General features: G+C 43.4%; 1 protein-coding gene across 3 annotated transcripts; it reads right to left on the bottom strand.

Moving 5' to 3' along the window:
- Nucleotides 1-223: 223 nt before the first annotated feature.
- On the bottom strand, nt 224-21,191 carry LOC311517403 (NACHT, LRR and PYD domains-containing protein 3-like). Of its 3 annotated transcripts, none has more exons than XM_084622223.1 (14): nt 21,101-21,191; nt 20,411-20,539; nt 19,333-19,574; nt 17,259-17,558; nt 16,565-16,606; nt 14,392-16,075; nt 13,104-13,256; nt 9,420-9,593; nt 9,066-9,224; nt 5,666-5,788; nt 3,900-4,070; nt 3,314-3,481; nt 2,473-2,643; nt 224-2,282 (listed from the first exon to the last, which is right to left on the bottom strand). In XM_084622223.1, exons 4-14 carry the CDS (start codon nt 17,533-17,535, stop codon nt 2,105-2,107), a joined length of 3,300 nt encoding a protein of 1,099 aa, XP_084478349.1. In that variant the 5' UTR covers nt 17,536-17,558; nt 19,333-19,574; nt 20,411-20,539; nt 21,101-21,191; the 3' UTR covers nt 224-2,104. The 3 variants fall into 3 exon arrangements, with proteins under 3 accessions (XP_084478349.1, XP_084478350.1, XP_084478351.1); XM_084622224.1 differs by lacking the exon at nt 21,101-21,191 and adding an exon at nt 20,943-21,018; XM_084622225.1 differs by lacking the exon at nt 20,411-20,539 and having other exon boundaries at nt 21,101-21,182.
- Between the last annotated feature and the right edge of the window lie 1,499 nt (nt 21,192-22,690).

Below are 22,690 nucleotides of genomic sequence, written 5' to 3'. Positions count from 1 at the left end.
CCATACCAAGTTACTAGGTTGTTACTGAAACTTGTGAAATACATTTAGAAGAGCCTATTAATATTAATAGTTAATGAAAAATTAGCTGCCTTGGTACATTTTAGTCCTAATCCCATTAAATGTTCCAGTTTACAAGGCATTAGAGGTCTCAGACTGTATTGATCTGCAGAGGTTATAGACTATGCTGTTTTATGAGCTGTGAGTTACAGTCAAAAGCAAAACATTAAGGAATTTATTTTTATTGTAAATATTCTTGGGTTTGATTCTTTGTAGGATTGTCTTCGTTGCAGGAATGACTGGGTGAAGTTCTATGGCCTATGTTATATGGAAGGTCAGACTAGATGATCACAATGGTCTCTTCTGGACTTGGAATCTATCATTCTCATTGTAGCAACGTACATGGACCATGGAGAGAGGTGAATAGGTTGCAGGAGAGAAGAGTTTGGAGGAGAAACTGGGAAGTCAGTCTGTGTGCACACGGCTAGAAATGTTAAGGTGTGGCTGGAGTAATTCTATAAACAGTTGCTTTAATGAAGAGCCAGGTTAGTTTAATAAGAACGGAATCCTCATGTTATTATTCAGCACACGGTACACGAAATGCTCACACAATATAGAATCCCAGGGAATCTAAAAATGACCTAAGATATACCAATTTTCAAGGCAGTTTTTTCTAATGTGCATAACTGACAAAAAAAATCCATGTCTAGACCAGGCCGTACTGAGAAAACACAACTACCAGGCCACACATAGTGAGAAAGATCCGCAACCATGCTAGTCACAGAGTTTATTCTGCAACATGAGTTCAAGGTGAGGCACCTTCAGAGTGGCCTTCTTACCATATGGATGTATGATAATCCCATTGGTTTCTGGGCAGCCTTGGGAAGTGAGACCCTGATCCCTGTGGCAGCATGGATCTCTAAAGAGCCCTGCTGCTCATTCCTGGCTCAGTGCCCTCATGGAGACATGGGGGAATGGCCAAAAGTACAGACCAGGTGTTTGCATGAACTAACCCTGAGAGTGGCAGAATTAATTTACTGTGGGAAATCTCCGTGGGCTTCTAAGGAACAAAGCTGCAAAGAGCCCACAACTCACGCCCCAGCAACATCCACCTAAAACCCCTGGATGCCATATGCCCCACAAGATTTGTTCACAGGATTTTGTGAGGTCAGAGGGAGGGGAAGATGAGGCCTCATTATCTCAGTCCCAAAGGACCAGATTTTCCACTCCTTTGGCCCCCTCTGTGGGAAATAGCGGAGTGCTAGGATCATGCATGGAATATACAAGAGAGACCTAATCCAGGCCTGATCCTTGCATTAAAACACTGAATAACTGATTATTGCATGGCTATACTATTATTTCTAGTGCAGTAGCTCCTAAACTCCCATGTGAGGAATCAGGCCCCTTTGTAATAGGCACAGTATAAACAAATGACATAAAGACAGTCCCTGCCCCAGCCAGCTCACAATCTGGAAATTGGACATGAAACAGGTGATGTCTTGCATTATCCTTTAATTTTGGAACTATTTGTACTACACTGTACTGCTCAGTATTACACAAGAACCAGTAAACATTTACTCACAGGCAAGAGTTATTTGCCCTAGTTTCTTTTAGTGTAGTGAACAACCACCAGGTTGCAGCTCTGAGGAGATTGTAGTTTTCAAAGTTGCCTTCTATAAATGTCAGAACACTTGATAAGGTCATTTCTGAAATTCAGTTTTTAATTTCTGGGTTTGTATAGGTGGGTTTCCTCTTGCCCCCTTTGTTCTCTCTTCCATCACCTCCGCTTGGCACCATTTATGCCAGTCACATCAGAAAAGCCAAGGGCTGGGTGAGCACGGACACTGTAACCATCTCATCCTTAGAGGTGCTCCATCCATGCCAGGGTTGAGGCTCATGGGCAGAGCTGTATAGGAAATGGTTGCACTGCTGCACCCTGTATTGTACTTTGTTCAGTGTGTAAAGAATATACTGTAAACATCCCAGTGGTTTCATTTTGGTACCTTTCCTTAGCACCATGTTTGTGTAACATACTGAAGTTCCTGAGATCTGCACCTACCTTCACAGCCAAGAAGGGAGAATTGAGTGCAGCACCTGCGACTCACAGTCAGTCTTCCTCCACCTCCTCCTCATCATGATACTTGTTCCACACGCCACAGATGTGGGCTTTGGAGGTGGATGTAAACTCATTATCATCCAAGCACAGATATTTCAGAGACAGGGTGTTTTCAATGAGTTGGATGAGCTCCTGCTCACAGTTGTTAGTGATGCCATTGTGTTCAAGGCTACGCAATAGGAAGAAAGAGGAAAAACTCGGAATCAGAGAGTTTGAAAACCTAATTGCTGCCTGAAATCACTGAAACCATCATGAAAATGAAGAATTACGGAGTGCATTACGGTTTTGTAAACAACCCACCCGGGACTCTTTATGGCATCAACAAAATCAAAAGGAAAAAGAATGGAGCCTGGACATACATTAGCTTCTCAAGATGGCTCTCCTTATCTTTCAGGGCAGAGCACAAGGCTTTCACTCCACCATCTCCGAGGTGATTAAAGCTCAGGTCAAGCCAAATCAGGGTGTTCTTCCGGGAAAACAGAGAGGTGATGGCAGGAACACAGTCTTCTGTGAGGGCAGCACTTGATAAGCTGAAATAACCATGAAAGAAAAGTTGGACTGATGTGTGTCTTCTACTCAGCTCTCAGAGGAATGGGTGCAGAAGGCCTTCACTCCGCCCTGCCTCCCCCACACTATCCCGCCCATGCCCTATCCCCAGAATCCTTCTGCCAGGAGGGAGGCAGCCTTGGCCAGCAAAAGATCTCCTGTCCACACAGCAAATTCTCTGCTGGCCATCATCCGGCTCTTCATTTCTTAGACTATGGCCCCAATCCTGCAAACACTCAGGGTAGCCACTAAGGGATTCTCCTGTCGCTGTAGTTAATCCACCTCCCCGATAGGCAGTAGCGAGGTTGATGGAAAAATTCTCCCATCGACCTAGCGCTGTCTACACTGGGGGTTAGGTCACCTTAACTATATTGCTCAGGGTTGGGGGGCGGGATTTTTCACACCCCTGAGAGACATAGTTAAGCCAACAATTTTCTAGTGTAGACCAGGCCACAGGCACATGCTTATCTGGCCTACCAAGAGCAGTCCCATTTAAATGGATGGTAAAGTTAAGCACATGAATAAATATTTGCAGGACCAGGGCCTATATTAGTAACTATGCTTTGAAGCCAATGGATACCACCTTACGCGCTAGTTACAGTGCCTCATTTTCCATATCAACAGTTACACCAGAGCATCTCTCTCCAACTGTACCTCAGTTTTTCTAGGCAGCAACCTTTACTCTTCAGGCACACTGCAAGTAGTTTAACTCCTTCATCCCCCACAGAGTTGCTCTGAAGGTCCAAGGAGACTGCCGTGTTGCAGAGGAATAGTGAGCAGATATTAGCCATGCTCTCCTGAGTTATGCTGCAAGAGCGAAGGCTTTAAAAAGAAACATACAAAGAGGAAAGATTAAACAAGCCCTGGACTGAAAGACAGCTATAGACAGAGATAGTCCAGACTTCAAACTGGAGAGGGATGACTGCTGTAACAGATATTTTGAACTTACATGAACATCTATTTTTTAGACCCCCTACCAACCCCTGGATTTCTCATTATGAACAACTCAAGAGTAATTCCCACTGGCGAGTATTTACTGTGTAAGACCTTCATGAAAGTCAAACTGGGGGCTAGATCCTTAGCTGGTATAAACTTCAGCCCTCAGAAACATCTAGTACGGGTCACTGCCAGGGATAGGCTACTGAACCAAATGGAGAACTGGTCTGGTTCTGGCAATTCTGGCAGATTCCTATGTTCCTATCCTGGATACCAGGAAGATACCTTAGAAGATTCTGATCACCTCAGTGACTGAAGCTGATAATCAGTACTGTTCAGATTTTCACATATTGTTTTCATCAGCTCATCATTGATGGAATTTTCATCCAGGCACAGGGCTAGCGGAGTGAACGTGGAGGTGACCCACATGGTGAGCTCAAGAAAATACTCTTCAGGGAGACAGGTGAGGACAGCACTAGTGGAAAAAGCAGATTTTAACACTAAAAGTTATAACAATAAATAGAAACAACTCTTTTCCCACCAGTAGCACTTCCCATCTGAGGATTTCTAAACACTCTGCCAAAGTGCGTACTAGCTGGGGAAACAGAGGCACAAAGCAGTAAAGGCCAAAATATTCAAAATTGGCCACTTGTTTTGGATGCCCAACTTAGAACACTTGGGGCCGGATTTTCAGAGCAGCCATGCACCCGCAGCCTCTTATTCACGTCAACTGGAGTTATAGGCACTTGGCTCCTCTGAAAATCAGGCCCTTCGGGGGTCTCAATCTGAGCACCCAAAAACTGAGCATCCAAAAATTATAGGACACTTCTGAAAATCTTGTCATAAGTGAAAACCCATAGTCACACAGATAGTATAGCAGAGTCAGGAAGAGAACCCACAGAGGAAGAGCCAACATGATGCATGATCCTCCTTCAAGGATCTGTATAGAGTGGCCCTCCCTTGTCAAGATATGCATCATCTCCTTTCCCTCCACTTCACCAGTTAAACTGCCTTTGTCCATCCACCTCAAACAATCACCTCCATGCCATTCAGTTCCCTTGAACTCATGCTAGGCCCCTGCCGTCTCCATTTTCAAGTCCCTCTTACAACACACCAGCCACACTGCTTTTAGCAAATCTTATTGATTTGTACAGAAAATCCATTTTGTTGTCCCCAGTCCCTGACCTCTGTCTACTTGTTTGTCTGACCTTAGTCTGTGAGCTCCTCTTGTACGTCTAGAAAGCACCTAGCACAAGAGGTGAGAGAATAATGGATTTTCTGGTTCACTGGCATTTCCAAAGAACTGGGGAAAAAGTAGTTTCAGATAGAGCCAAAAATAAAATTTTTAGCAAATTGAAAAGCTGGAAAAAATTATTTCAGGTTGAACAATTATTTCAGGTTTCATTCAACCCAAAATGAAACATTTTGTTTCGTTTTTGAGCATTTAACATATTTTAAAAAATAATACTAAAAGGAAATTTGAATTGAAAAGCTGTTTTAAACGAAAAAAATTAAACATTTTGTTGAGAAAATGTTGAAACAAAATATGTCAAAATGAATTGATGAAATGTTTCTGTCTCTCCAAATCTGTGTTTTCTGCCAAAAAAAAGTTTTGTTCAAACAATTTCTCCCAGCTCTACCTAGCACATCATGGGCACACTTGTAAACAAATAATAATAATAATCTGACCAAGGAAAATAACTAAACAAACATTTTTCCTTTCTTCTCTGCCATTATTTCAGAGATGGGACTGAACTGCAAAATTTGGATCTAGATGTTGCCAAAGTTTGTGGCATTCCTGATCCTGGATTCAGGTTTACTTAATATAGTGATGGGCACAAATCATGAAGTTTGGAACCAGGTTTGAAATTCCCTGAAGTTCATGCATGGGTTTGATTCGAGTCCTTCTACGGTTTATTTTTTCCTTACAACAGTATATCGTTTATTCTCATTTGGATCTGGTATCTGTCCCTTTGTGGGTAAATATATTCAGGGGCTTCTATCTTATTACAGTGAACTACTGAAAATATTTCAAGAAAGAGTCATGAAAAAGGGGAAGGGAATATTTACATGCAGTCCTTTTTCTTTTGCTTTTTCTCTCCCGTTTTCCTTATTAAACATGGCCAGGGAAAACACTTTTTCTGTGCCTCATTCTTTCCCTTTCTCTTTTCATTCTTCTTTTTCTTTTGGAGTCTGGATAAAAGAAAGTGAACAAGATTACATTATAACTATAGAAAAAAGGTGCTAAAAGAATTACTGCATGGCTTTTCCATTTCTTCTTCCACAGCGGTTTCCATTTCAATTAACCGCTCTGAGATAATCTGGCGAAAGAGGCAGTAGAAATGACATCATTTTATAACTATTATTCATAACAATAACGTTACTTTGACTCAAGTTACAAATCTAAACAAGTGCAGCGTCTGCAAATCCTAGGGTATGATGCTTCTGCGTACGCAGCCCCAAAATCACACTGCCCTTTTCTATCACATCACAAACTCATGTCTAAATTGCTCTCCTTTCCCTCTCAAGTCTCTTTTAGCATTACCATTTCCCACCCACTGAATATCTCTGTTTCAGATTATTTCCCCCAGATGTATTCATTTGCATGTTTTCAAATAGAATCTCACTTGATTATATTTTGTCCATGTTTCTAATCTCTCTAGGTCTACATTTATGTATCACTATACCAAATACCAACCAACCAACCCCGTATTGCTCAGATGAAGTTAAAGCTGGAAGTACATATAAGATCCTCGTTAAATGTGTCAATGCCTCAAGTGCTTTAGGGGCGTAATCTGCACCTCTGGTGTCTGGGAAGACACACCAGTGGTAATGCTGTGCCCCTGGGTGGATCATCATAAGCAAGGATCAAATCAACAACCTCTGGATCTTACAAATATAAGCTCTGGCGCCTGAGCTAAAAGATCTCGCTCTGTTAGCCCAAGATGAAGCAGGCTTATCAACCTGGCTATGTGGGTCAGTCATCACTAAAAGGTGACAAATCACCTCACTGAATGGGCCTGGGTTATATACTGCCTTAGGAGACATGCTAATGCTACAGAAGGTCAACGGGAAAGGAGTCCAGTTCATGAAGAATTTACTTTGCACTGTTTGGTGGTTGTATTGGGGTACTGTCTGGCAAAGTTCATTCGCACTGCGTTGAACTGAAGATCATTATTTAGAGCTTCTGAAGATCCTAACAAAGATTATTGCAGACCAATCGTCCTGGTCAGGTATTTTTACTTTAATGTTAAACAACCTTTCAGACGTGACTGTAAGTTCAGAAATCTGGTTCTATGCACCACACCTCAACTAGATGACTCCAAAAAACATAACTGCCCCCCACTTGATGTTCTCAAGCTAGAGGTGGACATACAACAATGCTACTTTTGGCAGCAAACAAAATAAAACCACCTTATTCATAGATATCAAGGTCAGAAGGGACCACTATGATCATCTCGTCTGACCTCCTGCACAATGCAGGCCACAGAATCTCACCCAACCAATTCCTGCGATAAACCTCTCACCTATGTCTAAGCTATTGAAGTCCTCAAATCATGGTTTAAAGATTTCAAGGGGCAGAGAATCCTCAAGCAAGTGACCCGTGCCCCATGCTACAGAGGAAGGCGAAAAAACTCCAGGGCCTCTTCCAATCTGCCCTGGAGGAAAATTCCTTCCCGACCCCAAATATGGTGATCAGCTGAACTCTGAGCATATGGGCAAGATTCACCAGCCAGATACCCAGGAAAGAATTCTCTGTAGGAACTCAGATCCCACCCCATCTAACATCCCATCACAGGATATTGGGCCTATTTACCATGAATAATTAAAGATCAATTAATTGACAAAATCATATTATCCCATCATACCATCTCCTCCATAAACTTATTGAGTTTAATCTTGAAGCCAGATAGGTCTTTTGCCCCCACTGCTTCCCTTGGAAGGCTATTCCAAAACTTCACTCCTCTGATGGTTAGAAACCTTTGTCTAATTTCAAGTCTAAACTTCCCGATGACCAGTTTATATCCATTTGTTCTTGTTGGCATAGAGCTTTTTGCAGAAAAGTTAGGGCGACAAAGCAACAGTGTAGACTCTGCATTTGTTAAGTCACTGTAACTGATCTCCAGGAAGTATCCCACAATACCCGCCGTGACCACTCTGCTCACTGTTTTGAATGCCGCTGCCCTGTATCCAGCTACACAGGCATGCGCCCCTCCCCTTTCAAAACCCTGGGGAAGTGTTGGGACGTGTTGACATTCCTCAGTGTGGAGAGCTCTCATAGCTACTGTCCAGCAGCTGGGCATTCTGGCTCCTGGCAGCAAACGCATTCATGCCTGGACTACAGGACAGGGGTAGATCATCTTGGTCTGTGGGAAGAGGAAGCTGTGGGAGAACTTGGAGGGAATCACAGAATCATTAATGTGGAATCCTGCTCTCCCCAGCACTAGGAACGCTGTGGCAAGGAAGGCAGGGCAGGCTATCGCTGCGGGGGGAGGGGGAGAAATCCTTCCCAAAGCACCCTGCAGCCAGATGCACAGTGGGATAGCTACCCACAGCATGCTGCTTTCTGTGTTGATGCAAGAGCTGCTAGTGTGGATGCACTCCGCCTCCACAAAGAGCATAGTGTGGACATGCAACAGCGGTTTAATTAAAGTAGTGGCTTTATGTTGGCATAACTTGTGTTGAAAAAACTGTGTAATGTAGACAAGGCCTGAGTAAATGGATACAAATGGAGTTTGAGAGACTGTCTGATCTCTCCCTCCCTCATCCCCTGTTCTTTATATCTATTTATTCTGCAGCATTTTCCTGTGCTAGTTCTTTTTCCCCTTTCTTTGGGAATTAAATGAGTTCCAGAGACTGAGAGTGCTGAGACCTGGAAATAAATGGGGGGTTGCCATGACAACAATTAGCCAGGAAAAGCAGGAATTAATTGCCCTGATTTGATCCTGAAAAAAATACACGAGGCTTGGTGAGGAAAGTGGCGTCTGGGCCAATCAGGGTAGGGGTATGTTGTAGTCTGAAACAGGGGTGCCTTATGTATGAGGGTCAGGCTGAAGTCTGTGAACTGGGACTGCTACCTTATGAACTAAAACCAGGATAATCAGACCAGGAAGTTGAGAGCAGGATACTGGAACTTTTAGGCAGTCCATTTTCATGCTGAATGCTACACGCATTCTGAATCTGGATGCTGCGACTGTTAACCCTCATGTTCTGAGACCAAATCTGAGATGATTGCACACTGAAACGCCTGGCTGTGAAATCCAAATTTCAATCTCTCCATTTTTTTTAGGCTTTGGCTACGTACTGTCTTAGTTCAGGGAAGGATGAAAATACATGTAAACCCTCTATAAAGAAAGCCCCTGTGATGTTTTATTAAAGCTAGATCCACTTCTTGCTGTCCCAGTGACACTCCCCCCGGTACATATTATTTCAACAAGAGACAAAGGAAGATGAATCAATTAAAACATACCTTTTGCCACTCTTCTCCTCATCCTTTGCCTCGTATCCAAAGTGTATTTCATCCTCCTCATACCTTCGGAATAAGAGGAATTTTCTCGGGCTACGGTGAGTAGCAAGATGTTGGCAGATGTCCTGGAAAGCCTGGAGTCTGGGGTTCTCAATGTTGAAGCTTGGCAGAAAATAAAATTGAATCAAACCATCTGTAAACACCTTCCTGACCGTCACAAGATGACCTGCCTCGGTCCTTAAGTATGAAATTAAAATAAATGGATGCTTATCATCAGGAAGAACCTGGCTCAGTTTCTATGAGAGGAAGGATATGGTGAGTCTGTTTGATAACTTGAAATGACAAATGTCCATTTACCCCACTGATTCCAGTCTGCAGTCCGAGTCCAGAAGACTATTCTTCAGGCTTTTTACAAATTCCTCACTTCCCTGAATCCTATTCACATCAAGGGCGACAATGCCAGGGTGAGCTGAAATAACGTGGTCACAAATTGCAATGGCAGTGTCTTCAGGAAGGTTATCTAAAGTTATTCTGTAAGCAGAATGAGATCACCTTACTTAGAGGTTTTAACAGAGTAGGAAAATAAAATGAGATGTCAGGACAAAACCAGTCTGATCTCCACTTGGCTAATACAAAACTGAATGGTTTTACTGCTCAGAGGTGACCAGCAAAGGAATAGGAAGGGGTGGAGGGGAGGAGAATTGGGCTAGTGGCCTTCAAAAAAAAATTTTTTATATATGAAAGAGACCCATATAGTGTTTTGAAATGAAAAATGTTTTTTTCATGTTTTTTCATGACATCAAAATTTAGATCTTGTCTACCCAATTCTTCCTCTAAGATCTATGGTCAATTGGAGTGCTGTTAGCCTTATGCCATTAAAGACACCATGCAAGTGAAAACTCACTGAGAGAGGAAGTGACTTTTTTTAAAATTCAGGTTAATAAAAGTACAGACTTTTAACTAACAGCTATTTAATTCAAACCCAGAGACACATGCGCAAGCAAACTTCTCTTTGTTAATACCCCAGTCCCACCAAGCAAGGGCTGAAAGGAATCACTATCCATATCTCTGAGACCTCCAATGGGTCCATCCACCAAAACCTGAGAAGAACTAGATTTGATATCTGGATATTTCCAAAATAAATGCAAGCATAGGACAAAAATCCAAATGCACTTTTTTGGAAAAATAGTGGGCAAAAAAGGGCACAAGTCCAATTTTTCTTTTCCTTTTCAAGAAGGTCACCTCTAACATCATCATATGCATTCACTACAAAGACAAATAAAACAAAATGATGACTTAGAATACCACTTCTTTTAGACACAACAAATCCTGCATCTTGGCAGCTTGAGGTCCCTTCTAAACCTACAGTTCTATGATTCTTTACGTTGCTCTGCTATTCAAAACAGCTCTGTGATCTTGATGAGACCAACACTAGCTAGGCATGACATTCACCCCTGTGCATAGGAATGAGGAGGTGCACAGGATTCATGCTGGCTCCCTGCATGGGGTGGGAATTTCACTGACTGAGTGAACATGCAGCAAGCTATGACACAGCAACTGTACCCCACCAGGGTATGTTGCATTTGAGGAAGGCCATTAGAAGCGCTGAGCCTTATCAAGTTGTGATGCATTGGCAGAATTAAGATGGGGTTGTCCACTGGGACTAGTGCCTGATAAACTTTGTCATGAACTAGGCATCTCATTAAAATACAGAGATGATGATAACATGTATCACATACATATATGGAGCTTTCCAACATGAACACACTTCACGGGCATTAATCTTCATGACAGATCCATCTCATGTTATGGACAAATCAAAATGGCGACAGTGAGGTTAAGCAACTTGCCCAGGGCCCCTTGCAGTGATTCAGCAGCGCTGGGATCAGAACTCAGGAGTTCACTGGGTGAAATTCTCCCCTGTGCAGAGGGCCAGCATAAGGTCTACACGTCAAGTAAATCCTATCTAAACCCACCAAAATAAGGCTTCAGTGGAATTACATGGTGCACTAATCTAGGGCTGTCCCTTTGCATACAGAGGTGAGTTTATCATAGAAATGGAGGACTGGAAGGGACCTCAATAGGTCACCAAGTCCAGTCCCCTGCACTGAGGAAGGACTAAGTCTTATCTAGACCATCCATGACAAGTGTTTGTCTAACCTGTTCTTAAAAATCTCCAATGATGGAAATTCCACATCCTCCCTAGGCAATTTATTCCAGAGCTCAACTACCCGACAGTTGGCAAGGTTTTCGTAATGTTTAACCTAAATCTCCCCTGCTGCAATTTAAGCCCATTACTTCTTGTCCTGTCCTTAGTGGTAAAGGAGAACAATTTATCACCCTCCTCTTTATAACACCTTTACATACTTGAAGGGTGTTATGTCCCCCCTCAGCCTTCTCTTCTTGAGACTAAACAAGCCCATTTCTTTTTCAATCTTTCCTCATAGGCCATGTTTTCTAGACCCTGAATCGTTTTTGTTGCTCTCCTCTGGACTTTCTCCAATTTGTCCACATCTTTCCCAAAGTATGGTGACCAGAACTGGACACAATACTACAATTGAGTCTTTATCAGTGCTGAGTAGAGTGAAAGAATTATTTTTTGTGTCTTGCTTACAACAGTCCTGCAAATACATCCCAGAATTATGTTCACTTTTTTTGCAGCAGTATTACATTGTTGACTCGTATTTAGTTTGTGATCCACTATATTCCCCAGATCCTTTTTTGCAGTCTTTCTTCCTAGGCAATCATTTCCCCTATATTTATGCAACTGATTATTCCTGCCTAAGTGCAGTACTTTGCATTTGTCCTTATTGAATTTCATCCTATTTATTTCAGACCATTACTTCAGTTTGTCAAGATTAATTTGAATTGTAAACCTGTCCTCCAAAGCACTTGCAACCCCTCCCAGCTTGGAATTGTCCATAAACTTGATAAGTGTACTCCATTATCCAAATCAGTTATGAAGATATTGAATAGAACCAGACCTAGGACAAATCCCTGCAGGACCCTACTTGATACGCCCTTCCAGCTTGACTGTGAACCACTGACGAATGAGTACGCTTTTCTAACCAGTTGTGCGCCCACCTTATAGCTCCATCTAGATTGTATTTCCCTAGTTTGTTTATGAGAAAGTCATGTGAGACAGCATCAAAAGACTTATTAAAGTCAAGATATACCACATCTACGGCTCTCCCCCATCCACAAGGTTTGTTACCCTGTCAAAGAAGGATATTAGGTTAGTTTGACATGATTTGCTCTTGACAAATCCATGTTGACTGTTACTTATCACGTTATTTTCTAGGTGTTTACAAATTGATTATTTGCTCATCTTTCTGGGTACTGAAGTTAAGATGACTGGTCTATAATCCCCTGGGTTGTCCTTATTCCCCTTTTTGTGGATTAGCACTATATTTGCCCTTTTCCAGTCCTCTGGGATCTATTCTGTCTTCCACAAGTTCTCAAAGATAATCGCTAATGGCTCAGAGATCTCTTTAGTGCTGTAGGACGTATTTCATCAGGCCCTTTCAACTCGAAGCCATTTAAGGGCTTGTCTTCACATACAGTGCTACAGCGGAGCAGCTGCACTGATGTAGCATTTTAGTGAAGATGCTACTATGCCAACAGGAGAGCTTCTCCCGTTGGTGTCGTTAACCCACCTGCCCGAGAGGTGGTAGCTATGTCAACAGGAGAAGCTATCCCGTTGACATAATGCTGAGGTGTTTGCCCTCCTACCATTCTGAGAATCATGAATTTAATTTCATGATCACTTTTATCCCACATGAGTGTGAAAGGGACAACATATGGAAAGGCTAGGTCCTACTATCCACTGCTGAACTGGAAAGTACACTATTGTTGGCCTCTCTTTCAACTCTCTTGCCATCAGATATCAAAGGAGCACAACTATCCTGCTCTGGCTGCCTTTTATAAAAATAGCATATGATTCTACCTTCACTGTCCAAAGCCATACTGCAGTGTTTGCCGCTAATGATTTCTCTCTCTAGATTGTCTCTTGGAGTGAGCAAGACAAATAGTTCTATTTACGTGCAAGGGTCCCTTTCACAGCTTGCTTCCACTGTAAAATACATTTCATCTTCTTCTTCGTGCTCCACGTGCAGTCTGGTCATTCTAAGCTTTTGTGAAAGGTAAGCACACACTTTGTATACCGTAGACAATGAGATTCCAGAGGCATTCAAACTATAGGGAGAAAAACAGATTTAGCAGTGTTAGTATCTATACCGGAGGCTACAGGAGTAGATGCTCTGCTAATCAGGAAGACCATTCAGCACGGAGACGGATGTTATCACAGGAATGATTGCAATAGACTCCCATGGAGTTTTGGTCTAGAGTACAATATGTAGTAGTCTTATATTAGATACAGAAAATATCAGAGTGAAGGAGCACTGCACAGTATTTAGTTTATTAATTAACAATTGGATCTGGGCTGAGTAGAGAGACTGAGGAGCCGATGATACCCCATGATGGGACCAGAAGAGGCAGGAGTCCTGGTCGGGGTAAGGGATTGGGAGGAGGAGGACATGGAACTTGGGGGTTACAGAAAAGGAGCAGGAGGCTAGGCATTGGAGCTGCAGCGCTATTTGGGAAGAGAGAAGGGTAAGGCTGGGAAGGAAAGGAGGAGGATTTGGTTGGGCTGGGATGAAGGACGTGCAGTGCAGACAAGTGAAGAGAAGAAGACAGCAGATATTTGAATATGTTTGGATAAGGGTCTTAATATGAAGCTCTCTGAAGAGAGACTAAAAATGAAACTGAGGCTTTCCATGCTTACTGTCTCTCAATGAATATGTCTACACTGCACCTGGGAGTGTGTCCCTCTGCCCAGTAGACAGACACATGCTAGCTTTTCTCAAGCTAGCATGCCAAAAATAGCAATGTGGACATTGGGACATAGGTGGCGGCATGAGCTAGTCCCCCAAGAATGGGCCCAGAGAGGCAGCGGGCTTGGATACTTTGCTAATATTAGCGCAGGAGCACAAGCAGAGCTGGTGTATTGTCTGGATGTTTCCAACTCCAAAGTGGACATACCCAAGGAGTCCAGATGCGGGGAGGCGCTGTTTAACTGCAAACCCTGAAAACTCAGCTTATGCTGTGAGGTTACTTGCTGGCTCATATATAACGGCAAGTAACAAGGATTTTTCAGGCCAAATTTTGCTGTGTGTTTCACCTTCACAACGTTATTGGGCCTGATTCTGACCTCACTTATAGCAGTGTAACTCCACTGGCTTCTGTGAAGTTACTCCTTGTTCACACTGAGACAAGTGAGATCAGAATATTGTGAACTCCGCTAAAGTTTGGTCACATTGATGGTACTTACTGGATCTGTTTGCATTTCCCTAGCAACGGAACCAGTTTGATCATGTCTCTCTCTTTCAGACTGGCCAATTTCAGCTGACTGAATTCCTTGGCATGCTGCAGACTGTACAGTATCACCTGTTGGTCATCCTGCCCTAGATTGTTTTCCAAGAAGACCACTTCCTTGATCTCCTCCAAAGCACTTATGACAAACTCCTCATCCTGAATCTCAAACAAACAATGCAACAGCTCCAGGAGGAGATGGTTCTGCTCGCCCTGTTCCTGGCAAATAAGAAGCGCCTTCTTAGTCCATTTCAGAAGCTCATCCTTTGAAATGCCCATGCAGGTTTCATAGTACCTTTTCAAAGGCTTTAGTGACTTGTCATTGTTCAATCCAAACAGAAAGCGAACAGTTAAGATCAAATGGCTTTTATTCTCCACAAAGGCTTCTTTCAGGAGCTCAGAAGCTTTCTCCTTGTTCCAGAAGGTGAACAAGGCGGCAAACAGCTCCTGAACTGTCAAATGGACAAAGCTATAGATAGTTTCCACAAAAATATCTGCCTGCAGCAATTCCGTGAGGAAAGTTGATGGACCTTTTGACACCTCCAAGTTACACTTTTTCAGCATGCTCTCATCAAACAGCACTTTCTGGTCCCTCACACCGGCATAGGCCAATGATCCAAGGTTGTGAAAAAGGTCTTGTGTGGATGTCTGTGCACGACCATGGGACTGCAATAAACTGTCCACAAAATAGGTAAATATTTCGGTGGTTGTGCTCACCTTCTGATTGAGCACTTCGCTATGCCTCAATTGAAGGCTCAGGGTTGTACAGACAATCCAACAGATGAGGGGGATAAAACACATGGTGAACACTACATCATTTTCTTGGATATAACTGTAGGCAGAGGCTGCTTTCTCTTCATCTTTGAAAAACTTCTTGAAAAACTCCTTTCTGTCTTCCTCCAAGAAGCCCACAATCTCTGCCCAGAGGTCACTTTGCATATGGGTCTCCAGCATTCCTACGGCTAAGGGTCTTGTTGTGACAAGAAGGCATGCTTCTGAAAGGCTCTTGCTGCTGAGGAGACTTTCTACCACAGCTGCTGCTGTTGAGTGAGGTGTGTTCAAATCACAGGATAAGCTTTTACTTTTATCATAATCTTCAGGAAACCTGAGTTCATCAAAGCCATCGATGACAAACAAGACTTTATCTGGGCAAGACAAAATTTCCCCTATCTCTGGCTTTGGATGTCCCCAGTTTTGTAAAATTAATTGAGCTAAGCTCAGGTTTTCTGTTCTTTGGTTCAGCTCCCTGCAGCTCCAATGAAAAATATAATCAAATCTGCCCTGGTAAAGCCTGCCAGATGACCAATCGTACATAATTTTGCTAACTGTAGCAGTCTTTCCAATCCCTGCTATTCCTTGTAAGATCACTTTTCTCGTTATTGTGCCATCTGATAATGTGTCAAAAAGATCTTCCACATTAACATGGGAGTCCGCAAAGTTGCTCGGCTTCCTCATGATCTCCATGTGTCTTTTTCCTCTAGACAGTAGCTCATGTTCTTTATCTTCTGCTTGACGGTGTTTTTTTACTATAAAGAGCTTTGTGTAGCGGTCTTCCAAAGACACCCATTCTCCTGGCCTGGAATTATAATCCTTCACTCTTCTAAATTTTTCCTTCACGGAGGCCACATAGTTCGCTCTGTGGTCTGGAAAAGAGAAGAGAACAGTTTATCGGTATTCTAGTCTATTTAAGAACATATCCCTAAATATATCAATATGACAGAAACAGTCATTTTTAGAGGACATTTTACAGTAAAGATGGCTTAATCTGCAAAGCTCAGATGTGGATCCAATTTCCTTACCAGAGATCTTCCCAAAATCCATTTCAGATTTACACCTAGACAATCTGTACTGTGCAAATACCTGGCACGTTTGGGTCCAGTAGAACTCTCTTAGAGAAAATCCATTTTGTTTCCACTGAACCACTTCAGTCTAAGAGGAAGTTTCAGTTTAAGCAGACTTGGGAGCTGCACATTTTGATGTATTCTGACCTTCCATTTTACTTTACTGTAAATGGAGTTGCACTGAATTCAAGCACATTCACACAAGTGCCACCGCATTTCATATCACTTTGTTGGTTCTTGGTGTTAAAACAAAAATAGGATAGTGCACAAACTGCTGGGGCAGTGACTTACCGATGTCAGGGGGCTTTACAGAAACAGGTCTGGTTTTCCATACTGAAAGAAAAGACACACTTTATCATGTCTTGATTCCTGGACATGCTCTCAACAGAGTATATATGTCATATCTATGATAACTCTATAATGATACAGACATATGGGCTCAGAGCCGCAGCTGTGTCTAAAAAATACACGGTGCAATCCAGCAAGGAGTTTGTCATGCTGGCCCTTAAGGCCATCTTCAATTAGGGATTGTTAGGGTTCAAGGAAGCCCCAGCCAAAATGTTCGTTAGCAGCCAGCAGAGGTAGCCTAGGAGCCACTATTGCATTCTGTCTAGGTTCTAATACCTCCCTCATCATTACAGCATCAGAGCATCTTCCAGTAGTGCATTGAGATGGCTAACATCTCCCATGTGTGGTTTGTTCTCTCTCTCATCTTCTCTCCAGGGGGAAGCTGGATGTGCAGTGGAGTGTCTTGTTTTGGGGGATTTGTTTTTTAAACATAGACATTGCTATGTGTTTATATTGGAGAAGGCAAGGCTCTGTGCCCCTGAAGGATCACCCTACACCAGGACAATCTCCTGTGGCTTTAGGGCCAGCTTGCACCAGGACTGCAATGTCATGGGGCTGCCACAGAATCCAGCTCCTACCTTTCATCTCTATCTATACTTACAGACAGGGGCTAGATATCATCCTAATCACCACCCACCTTCAGCTGACTTTCTTCTCAACCTTTCAGCCAGATCCTTATCATTGATGTGATCCAGCACGTTTATCACCACCTCCACAGCATACTCCTCTTGGTAGTATCTAATCAGCAGATCAACCATGTCTGTTACGTCAGCTTTCTCCAGACGTCCCTTGGGAATGTTTGCATAGCCCTTCCTCAGTTCAGCGTCACCGAGTTTCAATTTAAACTTCTTTCTCTGTTCCTCTACCAGCTCCTCCAAGATCATCAGCAGGATGTCTTGGTACGTTTCCGTCATTGCACCCAATGAAGGTCAGTTGCCTTAAAGAAAATAAGGTAATTGAAAAAAAAAAAAAAAACCCCACATAATAGTGTGGACCTAGCAAGCTGATGAAGGCTACAGTCATCCTGATGAGTCACACTAGAAATAAACAGTTCCTCAGCTGGCCTAAATCTCTGTGGACTTTAGTGTAGCTATGCCCATTTACACCAGTCAGGGACTGTCTCTGAATGCATGGAATGCACCACAAAGTGCAGTATACACAATCATCCAAATGGTGCCATAACACATGGGAGATCTGAATGGTTCTGGAGGCTCAGTGGTTTGTCACATACCCCGGGGCACAACAAAATGGGGAAGCCCAGAAACATTAGAAAGGGAGCAAAAGCATGATGTGGAATCTCCATCCTTAGAGATTTTTAAGGCCTGGCTTGACAAAGCCCTGGCTGGGATGATTTAGTTGGGGATTAGATCCTGCATTGAGTAGGGAGTTGGACTAGATGACCTCCTGAGGTCTCTTCCAACCCTAATCATCTATGATTCTATGATCCAACAATACCTGCTAGGCCCCAGCCTGCAAAGAGAGTCAAGCCTGTAGGGGACTGTTTCAAAGGGAGAACTGATTTACTGCACCAGGTTCAGCTGGTTCTCATACTATCCAAATCAATTGGCTTATACCTCCTTTTGGGGATGGCAGTGTGATCTAATGGTTAGAGGATGGGTTGGGGAGTCAGGAGACCTGACTTTTAGTTGAGATTCTGCTACTGGTTTAACATGGGAGTCTGGGCCAGTCAGCTAAACGCTGTACCTCTGTGTGTAAAATGGGGATAATAATCCTTACCTACCTTTGTAAAGTGCTGTGAGACCTTTGGTTGAGAAGCTCTGTATATAAGCGCTAAGTATGATTACTAAGGATACGATTCTGTCATGAAAGTCACGGATTCCGTGACTTTCTGAGACCTCTGGGACTTCTTCCGGGGCAGGGCCAGAGCAACTGTCAGCCTCAGGGCTGAGGGAGGAGTAGCCCCAGGGCTGAAGCAGCAACCAGCATTGGGTCAGCCCCCATAGCGCTGGAGCAGCGGCTGTCAGCCCCTGCCACAAGAGCAGTGGCAAGGCTGGAGCAGATGTCCAGTGGTCAGCCCCAGGGCCAGCAGAGCAGCGACCCTTGGACCACCAGAGCAGCTGGTTGGCCCCAGACTCCTGGAGCAGTGGCCCCAGGGATGAAGCAGTAGCTGGGGTTGGGTCAGCCTCCTTTGGGCTGGAGTAGTGGTGGGGCAAGGGAGATTTAGGTTAGCTGTTAGGAAGAACTTTCTAACAATAAGGATAGTAAGTTCTGGAATACGCTTCCAAGAGAAGTTGTGGAATCGCCTTCCTTGGAGATTTTTAAGAACAGGTTGTTCAAACACCCGTGAGAGATGTTCAAACTTCCTCAGCACAGGGGGGCTGGACTTGACGGCCTCTTGAGGTCCCTTCCAACCCTTCATTTGTATGACTCTATGGTCAGAGTGAACAGAGAAACCTGGTTTTACTTTAGGTTGTATGCCCAAAAAATAAATCATGAGTGCTTTGGGTTCAGGGTTTATTTTATCTGAACCACTACTCCTACGGCCTCAGATCAGGTTCTGATTTTGTCCTGTTTCTATAAGAAAGAAAAGAGGCTGTGCTGAATTCTTATAATCCATGGGGAACCTCAGTCGCTCCTTTAAAAATCTGATTGGGGCTGGAGGGGGAAATTACAGCTGAGATAATACAGCAAGATTCACACACAACTCACTGGAGAGAACCAGGGGGTGCATCCAAGAAACAGCCACTTACTGTACAGGTCACGAGATGCGTGTTTTCATCACTGGAAAGAACTCCAAATGAAAATGAAATTTGCCAGCTCAGCAACCACTGAGTTTTATTTCCTCAGAATAACAAAGCTGAAGATGCATTCTCCTCTCATGCTGCTGGCAATCAGGAATAATTCCACTGAAGTCAATGGGTTATGTAAGTGTTAAACCAGTGGGGGCGAGAGAAGAGTCAGGCCCAAAGAGTTTCAGGCAGCTGGCTCAGTGCTGGGAAAGGTCAAAAGACAGTTTATCATATTTCGAAGGCAAAACAACAAATCCTTAATTCTACAGAGTTATTGAAAGATGGATAAACATGATCATTTCCTAGATTTCATATGGTTAGTAGAATTAATGCTAGTAGCAATAAGAATAATTATATTCATTTATACTGAAAAGGGATCTTAATACAGAGCAAATGAAAGAATAAAAACGTTAAATAAATCACTTTGTTTTCCATCTAGCCACCCCACCTCTGATGAGTTCCTCAGCAGCCAAGCTGTATCTTTGTACTTGTATTCTAGAAAAGTATTCAGAGCATGCACTATTATAAAGCCTAGCAGCTAGGGCACAGGCCTCCAAAGCAGGCCGGGGGGGGGGGGGGGGGGGAGGGAGTATGAGGGTGGAGAATAGGGTGACCAGATGTCCCAATTTTATAGCGATAGTCCCGATATTTGGGACTTTTTTTAACATGGGCTCCTATTATACTCCCCCCCTCCCCGATTTTTCTGGCTATCTGGTCACCCTAGTGGAGAAGGATATATTGGCCAAAACCCACCTAGGGGTAGTTTAACAGACCAAGGACACTACAGCAAAGGCCCTGCCTACGGGTTGGAGGTGATACGGGCATCACCCTGCACAGCTCCTCTGAACAATCCCATTTGTTTGGGCTGTGCACAGGGACCAAGATATATCTGTGAAACATAATATTCTCCCTCCCCACCTTCCCTCTGCACTCTCCGTCTGGGATGACCCTAAGATTCTGCTTGGAATACAATCTTCAGACTCTTGAAAGAATTAGAATAGGGCATCCCCAAGCCGATTTCAGAATAATTGTTACTCACTGTCACCAGGATAGATTAGTGATTGCTGTTGGGCTGTATATTCTCTGAATAGGAAAGGAGCAGCCCTCTTCAGTTTTACATGCCTGCTGCAATATTTGTCATGAAATCAGAAGAACTGTGACATCCAATCTGTATAGCGAAAGCCGAGAAACTGAACAGACTTACTGCCTTAGAGACTTAAAAACTTTTACCTTATTTAATGCAGAGGATAGAGACAGTCCCAGAGCAAAAGCCCAGATCCAACACCCCCATAGCTGAATGTCATGATAAGCCTCTTGTCTCTACCCTGGACTGAATCAAAACCCTGGATCTGAACACCCCCATACTCGGACGAGGTTTGGATCTGCAGCTGAACTTTGTAGCTCAAACCCGTCTCCAGTTTTTACCTTCTCTTACGCAAGTTACTGATGCTGTTAAACACAGAAAGAACAGCACATTTTGAAAAGCACAAACGTACTACATCTTGGGAAAGCCGCATCTTCACTGAAATGCACCAAAGCCAGAAACATAGTTCTCATTCTACATTCCCTACCTTCTCAATGGAATGAGGAGTCTAACCGGAACTGGAAATGATCAAGCTCTGCTTCTGTGAAGGACCTTAAGGCTGTTAGAAGCATTTTAAGAAAAAGATGACACCCTGCTTTGCTTGGATATAATCTCACTTCTGCACAAGCCAGACAGAAAATTTACCTTTCGAACTTCCTTCAGCATGGGAAGAACAAGCGACTCATGTGTGAAATCCTCACCCAGCCCAAACAAACAAAGATTTCCCTGTCCGTCTGTCCACATCAGTAAGTTTTTTTATGCTCCCCCCTCCCCCCTCTTTAGAAGCCTGTTTTCCTTTCTCTTTCAGTTGTTTCACTTTCAACCCTTGCACCATCTGCTGGCTGGCTTCTGCCACATTGCAGAGCCTCTTGTCAGCTGAACACCAGGAAGTCTGCTTATTTCAAGTTTCAGAGTAACAGCCGTGTTAGTCTGTATTCGCAAAAAGAAAAGGAGTACTTGTGGCACCTTAGAGACTAACCAATTTATTTGAGCATGAGCTTTCGTGAGCTACAGCTCACTTCATCGGATGCATACCGTGGAAACTGCAGCAGACTTTATATATACACAGAGAATATGAAACAATACCTCCTCCCACTCCACTGTCCTGCTGGTAATAGCTTATCTAAAGTGATCATCAGGTTGGGCCATTTCCAGCACAAATCCAGGTTTTCTCACCCTCCACCCCCCACACAAATTCACTCTCCTGCTGGTGATAGCCCATCCAAAGTGACAACTCTTTACACAATGTGCATGATAATCAAGTTGGGCCATTTCCTGCACAAATCCAGGTTCTCTCACCCCCTCACCCCCCTCCCAAAAACCACACACACAAACTCACTCTCCCGCTGGTAATAGCTCATCCAAACTGACCACTCTCCAAGTTTAAATCCAAGTTAAACCAGAACATCTGGGGGGGGGGTAGGAAAAAACAAGGGGAAATAGGCTACCTTGCATAATGACTTAGCCACTCCCAGTCTCTATTTAAGCCTAAATTAATAGTATCCAATTTGCAAATGAATTCCAATTCAGCAATTTCTCACTGGAGTCTGGATTTGAAGTTTTTTTTGTTTTAAGATAGCGACCTTCATGTCTGTGATTGCGTGACCAGAGAGATAAGTGTTCTCCGACTGGTTTATGAATGTTATAATTCTTGACATCTGATTTGTGTCCATTTATTCTTTTACGTAGAGACTGTCCAGTTTGACCAATGTAAATGGCAGAGGGGCATTGCTGGCACATGATGGCATATATCACATTGGTGGATGTGCAGGTGAACGAGCCTCTGATAGTGTGGCTGATGTTATTAGGTCCTGTGATGGTGTCCCCTGAATAGATATGTGGGCACAATTGGCAACGGGCTTTGTTGCAAGGATAAGTTCCTGGGTTAGTGGCTCTGTTGTGTGGTATGTGGTTGTTGGTGAGTATTTGCTTCAGGTTGCGGGGCTGTCTGTAGGCAAGGACTGGCCTGTCTCCCAAGATTTGTGAGAGTGCTGGGTCATCCTTTAGGATAGGTTGTAGATCCTTAATAATGCGTTGGAGGGGTTTTAGTTGGGGGCTGAAGGTGACGGCTAGTGGCGTTCTGTTATTTTCTTTGTTAGGCCTGTCCTGTAGTAGGTAACTTCTGGGAACTCTTCTGGCTCTATCAATCTGTTTCTTTACTTCCGCAGGTGGGTATTGTAGTTGTAAGAAAGCTCGACAGAGATCTTGTAGGTGTTTGTCTCTGTCTGAGGGGTT

This window comes from Lepidochelys olivacea (genome assembly GCF_965140295.1).
Source record: "Lepidochelys olivacea isolate rLepOli2 genome assembly, chromosome: 3".
NCBI lineage: Eukaryota > Metazoa > Chordata > Testudines > Cheloniidae > Lepidochelys > Lepidochelys olivacea.
This window is presented reverse-complemented; position numbering and strand designations above follow the sequence as displayed.

Bases quoted from the DNA above. Each gene is read 5' to 3' on its own strand.
- LOC311517403 (XM_084622223.1), bottom strand. From the start codon at position 17,535: ATGACGGAAACGTACCAAGACATCCTGCTGATGATCTTGGAGGAGCTG. The intron at 9,225-9,419 runs GTAAATGGACAT...TTTTCTGCCAAG, and splicing joins TGCAGACTGGAATCAGTGGG to CTTCAACATTGAGAACCCCA. The intron at 2,283-2,472 runs GTATGTCCAGGC...CCTATTGCGTAG, and splicing joins AGCCATCTTGAGAAGCTAAT to CCTTGAACACAATGGCATCA.